The 6,311-nt window shown below is 43.2% G+C and overlaps 2 protein-coding genes across 2 annotated transcripts; both read left to right on the forward strand.

Moving 5' to 3' along the window:
• The first annotated feature begins 247 nt into the window (after window positions 1-247).
• SARC_11441 (hypothetical protein) lies at window positions 248-1,557 on the forward strand. The gene has a single exon (XM_014294472.1). It carries the CDS (start codon window positions 281-283, stop codon window positions 1,490-1,492), a length of 1,212 nt encoding a protein of 403 aa, XP_014149947.1. The 5' UTR covers window positions 248-280; the 3' UTR covers window positions 1,493-1,557.
• Window positions 1,558-2,408: 851 nt separating this feature from the next.
• Window positions 2,409-3,341, forward strand: SARC_11442 (hypothetical protein). Its single transcript, XM_014294473.1, has one exon. The coding sequence runs from the start codon at window positions 2,475-2,477 to the stop codon at window positions 3,129-3,131; it is 657 nt and encodes a 218-aa protein (XP_014149948.1). The 5' UTR covers window positions 2,409-2,474; the 3' UTR covers window positions 3,132-3,341.
• Window positions 3,342-6,311: the final 2,970 nt, after the last annotated feature.

Raw genomic sequence — 6,311 nt, forward strand, 5'->3', positions numbered from 1 at the left:
TACAACATAGGGTTTACAACATGTAGTAAACTATTTGATGTTTAAACCTTTATAACATTGTTTTAGAGATTTAATCTAAAACAATGTAGTTTACCAGACCAGTTGATAAGTCGATAAAGAGAATAATATTATGTTTGGACATCCATTAGACAATACTTATTTATTGCCTGCCTCTCTCTGGTATTTAACTATTTATACTATTGAATTGTTGGGCAAAATATTCAGTTTAGAAAAAACCCACATTTTACATTCTTGTATAAAAGTTTAGTAGTATTAATTCATGGCGCTGTTATCTTTTGAGAAAGGTCTCACAAGCCTTGGACGTGTTTTTGCAAGCAACAAAGGCTACCGGACACGAACTAAAACGATTAATATCACGAAAAGAAGCGGATCCATCGATGATATTTCTTCACAAAGCGTCTCAGATCAAGAGTCTAAGCATGCCGTGTGTACAACCTACATCTGTGTTCCGATATGGGAATGCGTGGAAACCCCTGAAGGAAAATCGGGAAAAGGTGTACCTGCTAATGGTGCGATAGAGAAGAACGCAAAGAAAAGTCAAAAAATAGGGCGGGGTAATAGCTTGTATACCATTCCTCTAGCAGGCGATAGTATAGACAATGGAGTTTTGAACAGAGGATGTGTTGATCCTATTCCCCGATCCTCAGTGACTATCAAAACATCTAACACACCACCGCATCGAGATCCAGCTAATAGGGCTAGCGATGAGAGGCGAAGAAATAGTGGAATCGCACTACCACGTAGCGCTGAAACACTAGTTGCCAGTGAAACTAATGTGAATTGTAGTGGCCAACTATATGCATCACGACCTCAATCGCGTTCGTCTTCGCAGGGTAGAAGGGCATCAATTGATCATACTGCCACCCATGTGTCTGGTAGCGATTCACTATCTCTTACAGACGGTTTTTCAAGATATCGTAGGTCAAACTCTGTGGCCGACGTGCGAACCGGTGTTTCCAATGATTGGTCAGCTGAAGTCATACAAACTAATTCTGGCCTAATTATCGAAAGCCCACACCCCAACATTCACCGGAGGGCAAGTGTACAGAAGATGATTGAAAGAGGTAGTTCCCAAGGGGGGGTGCGTGTGGGTGCAAACAAGTTTCAGTTTGCATATCCCGCTCGTGTATGTGCGGACACAAAGTCAACTACAAGACCTGACAACCCACAGAATGAGGCGTCCGATCGAATTTGTGTCGATCCGATCCCTTGTATCATAGATACCTACGGGCATTCTGAGTACGACCGGCGTTCGCGCCGCCGGCCTCCTCCTACGCAAGAGTCACAGAATTTGATATACGAGGAATTGATGGCGTACAAGTTTTCAGAAATGCCCGTACACGAAGCTTCTATGCACAACATGAATGTGCATTTGACTAAATCACGTGGACGACAGAGGATGAACCAGCTTCAGGTTCTCGCCAGAGTCGGCTTTCAAACTGTGCCTAGTGCAGCAAACGTGCCGATTTAGTGTTGCGGTTGTCTTAAATAAGAGTAATAGGGATATTTCAATTAAAATTTTAAATAGAATACCTGAACAATATCGCAACACGAGCAACGCTCGGGCAACGTACAATTCAAAATGAAACACTTGGGCTATAGTATCAAACATATTCACTCGCATGTGTCCAAGGCTATTAAATAGTATAGTTGTAACCTCCGGGTGTTTAGAGAGGTTCACGGTACGCTAACAAATATGTACTTCTATATACTAATAGCAGGGCGCTGTTATCGCAGAAAGACTCACAGCTGCTTCGTATTAGTCTTCGGGTCATCGGATGTTTTGAGTTTAGACGCACAGTGTGACTTGAAATTGTCAGGTTTTTTTGTCTATTGTAGGAATTGAATATACATGACGCATAAATTGTTTGCAATCGGGAACTAAATATTTACCATATGTCTGTCCAAGAACATCATCAAATTTTAATCAACTGATGATAACTAGTAGCATGTTTTTAAAACTCAAATACATCCACCAACTTATATTTTACATTTTTTCCTTTGCATAGCTGCACAATCCAATACCCCGGAGATTAAACTTTGCACAAACCCCTCGAGTACGCTCGTGGAAAGAGTGAGGCCTATATAATCATACCTTCGGTCACCGGGATGTATCTGTATACCTGGAGGTCTATCTCAGCCATCTGGGTAAGCGACCCCCCGTTGTAATCGGGGCTGGCCGAGATCTCATAGGTACACGTTTTCGCAAAATATTGTCTAAGAGTTCATGATCGTGCCAAAGCACGCACATGAGATCGCAATAGCTAATCACTGATCTTCCCTCAATACACACTTCATTCATTTTACACCTAGGTAATCGATTGGATTGAACAGCAGTCTGAAGTGTTAAATTTTGATCTGACACTTTCACGTAAAGTTTGATAGCTTGTCCATATGATGGATGATTTAATTTGAGTGCTAAATGGATCATACGAAGTACGCTAAGCGCATGTATGTCATCTACGGCAGATAATACAACCGTAGAACTCTTAGTTGTGCTTAGAATGGAGTTCACAGTCTATAATCAAAAACCACATTTCTGCCCCTGCTCAACCCTTTTTAACCGATACTTCAAGTCGGCCAACGGTATAAATGTAGTTTGGTACACTCCTGTACCGTGGCGCCTCTTTTTGTTACCAAGTGTACTACCAACTTCATCCGGATTGCTTCATTCGGTCGCCTTTGTCTCGTTCTATCAGTGCCTGAGATGCCTGTCTGGAAGAGCTTCACACGGACTCGTGCACGCTGTAATACCCTTCAATGTTACACACTACATCAAGCACCTTGACATACCTGCACACATGGGCGTGACTATGGACGCACTAATACGAGTGGCGCGATGTAGACAGGATGGGGTGTTGTGTGCGAAGTCCCGTAGTCATAGGCGTACACGACCCAAGGCTACGTACGATATGCCGGATGTACAATCTTTTCACGTGGACAACACATACGTGCGGAAGTGCATGTGTTTTCAATGCACCAAGACCATCGTGACAAAATTTGAATACAATACGATAGTATCGCATATATATGTAAAGTTGAATGCACATATCTGTGGTATATGTGTATCCGTAGTATGCGATACACATACACAGCTCCCACCTGAGTGAACTCGGCATGACCCTGCAAGCATCCCGCCCTCGTCATCGTATGCAGCCCTATAGGGATACAACCAAGGCTGTGCCATCGCGATACTGGCGAACTCCATCTGGTATTGGGCATTGCCTGCTAAAACATAGAACCCAGACCGTCCAACCACTTTACAAAGGCACCACACGCAGCACACATGTCAAGCTACAGCCGAGCCGACAGGCCAATAAATGTTCGGTACAAGCGAGGACGCATGACACCTGCGCATATGCTATATGCCGTCCTCGTGGTCCCATTCCAAGTGACAGTAATAAGCCCAGAATGTGTGCTGTCAGGAGGCATTTCGCTCAAGAAGCACTACACAGAGCGTATGCACGGGGCATTGGAGGTCCTCTCCTCCCGGACGGCTGTGAGAAGGACAGAGACGCATACACGTACAGATAGCCCTGAAGCCTACACAGCGCCTGCGCCATACGATATGTATGCAACTCTTTGCGGAATACACGTATGAGTCTTGGTAGTAACCCACCACATGACAAGGACACCCGTGTCTATGCCTAGCATCAGTACTACAGCACTCGCAATTGATGTAAGGTACGCAAGCGGTCCACCATGCGGCCATGGGTAGTGCACGATGGCATGTACGGCGAGATAGCCCAGAGCATCTATACTGCATGTGCCATATACCATTTAGACAATTGTCCAAAGCACACTTGGTGTATAGTAGACCACCACGTATCTGGATAGGTCAACACTTAGCAGTAAGCTGTACCAGTCAACAATACTAGCAACCACTGCAGAACCGCTCATCAGTGGTGTGAGCTACGAAGGAGGACCCCCAGGTAACCTCGAGTAGTACATTATCGCATACACAGCAAGATAACACAAAGCATAAACCGTCCCTGTGCCATAGACCACGTACACAACTGCCCACAACACTCGTTTCACTACAGACCACCATGTGTTCGGAGCAGGAGCAGGAGCAGGAGCAAAAGTACTCACAAATGGCTTATCTTCTGGAGTGAGCGTCTCGCTCAGCGCTTGCATGGACGAGCTGTTTGGGAAGTAAAAGGGGTACGTGGTTGAGGAGATGTAGTAGTGACGAGCCGGTTAACACACAGTCGAGAATGGAGTGAAGCTGGTTGATTGTCGGCATGTGCTACGATAAGGTCTTATCTTTGAGTACTGAGTGACTTGAGTGATTTGGGGTTCAGAACTATGGTACGCCAATGTGCCGAAATTCAGTACGCGACAGCGACCAAATTGCACTTCATATCTCGATCATGTCTTGGTTCGATTCAATAGATGAGAAAAAAAAATTTATCATCCACGTATCAGAGGACATATACTCTACAAACCACAACCATGTACGCTCGGTGTACAGGTTCGAAGACCCAGGTTGTCGCAAGCACCGCATCTAATTATGACTACAATATATCTGGAGATATCATGTGTACACGCCCATAATATTATAAGAATTAGACACACACGGCTACACAGTCACATATCCATATTCACGTCCATATTCGTTATCCTAAATCAACCGCCGAACTATGGATATGAACAGCATACGTGTAAATAGAAGGCTTGAACCTGCGCTAGAGCGGGCATTGTACATAATTATCTGTGGGTAGTTATACATATTTACACATAGGGCTACAAGTGAGCAGTTATCTATTTGTATCTCTTATGTATGTATGCTAATAAATATTTCTCGGGTTTAGGGTTATATATATACCTAAAATCTTAAAACTGTAAGGCCAAAAATGATCTGGTATCTATATTCAAATGTTGGAATAGATCTGACGTGGTACTGATACCAATCTTGTGGCTTTCAAAATTATTTATAGTTACCTATCCAAGTAGGCTGATCTATGTGTCCTGAAATCAATCTACACCTGCGGACATATGACATCACAATATGTATGTAGGCTGAAAATAGTCCTGATGTCTACCTACATTCTGCAGGCATACAATATACTGGTGGGTATCAATAATGTACATGTGCAAATGTATGCCTACCTATCCCCTGGTAGCTATGCATGCTACACATGTTCAAAAGTAAGCTTGCACATATCCTGGTAGCTGCGCATACTACACATATTCAAAAATAAGCTTGCGCATATCCTGGTAGCTATATATACTGAACCTGAGCGGATGCAGGCGTATGTATATCCTGGTGGGTATCTATCTATATAGCCTACCTTGGCTGGTAACCGGGCATCGTGGTGCGCGCGTGCCGTTGTTTGACCTTCCTTGTTGAGCGAGGTTTGCGCGGAGTGACCTGTAGTATGTGAGTTGAGTACTATATTATAAATAGATGTAGCATTGTATATCTGTCTGTAATTGTAGTCCAAAGTCAACGATGAGATATATATATTTATAGCGGTGAAGCAAAAAGTTTCAGAATAGACATGACACTGGCTGCTATTGTAAAACCATGTTTTTGACGATATCTTTCATAGTTGTAGCTTTATAGGAATGTAAGATCGTGTGTAAAATAGATTTTGCACAGCTGACGAGCTATCACGTCCATCATGTAATGTACATAGTAAACCCGCACCAGCATTTGCGGTTGCTATCAAAACCCTCACTCCCGTGTTATGTGTCGCGATGCAACAAACATATCCATTCACGCAGGCAAGACTCGCTAGACATCAATACCAACTCACTCGAATACGCTACTCACTACAACCAATCCATTAACGCTAGACATCTATACCAACTCACTCCAATACACTACTCAATACAACCAATCCATTAAATCAAATATACGAAACACTCCAAATATTTCACTAGATCAGACATTCTAAGCACTACAACCAGTCTCTTACACACCCGACATACCGCTTCATGGTATACATGGGCGCGTTCTTCATAGCCCTGAATTGAGAGATTGTGATGATAGGAATCGAGGTCAGGGAGTGTAACAATATCATATCCACTTCTAACGCAGTGATGTACTGGCACATGTGACCCAGATTAAATGTAAGCTCCATCGATAGGTCTCAATATGTAAAGTGTGGGTAGATTTCTTGTACAATCACATTGAGTATGTCTATGCATATCATTTACCTGCACTTACAAACATGGCGCTTATTCTTGTATAAATATATCCATGTAAAGGTACAGTGCATGCAGTGCATACATACATATATGCATATATACATATACACGCACACACGCACACACACACACAC

The sequence above is a fragment of the Sphaeroforma arctica genome, assembly GCF_001186125.1.
Source record: "Sphaeroforma arctica JP610 unplaced genomic scaffold supercont1.1690, whole genome shotgun sequence".
Classification (NCBI taxonomy): Eukaryota; class Ichthyosporea; order Ichthyophonida; genus Sphaeroforma; species Sphaeroforma arctica.

Bases quoted from the DNA above. Each gene is read 5' to 3' on its own strand.
- SARC_11441 (XM_014294472.1), top strand. From the start codon at position 281: ATGGCGCTGTTATCTTTTGAGAAAGGTCTCACAAGCCTTGGACGTGTT.
- SARC_11442 (XM_014294473.1), top strand. From the start codon at position 2,475: ATGTCATCTACGGCAGATAATACAACCGTAGAACTCTTAGTTGTGCTT.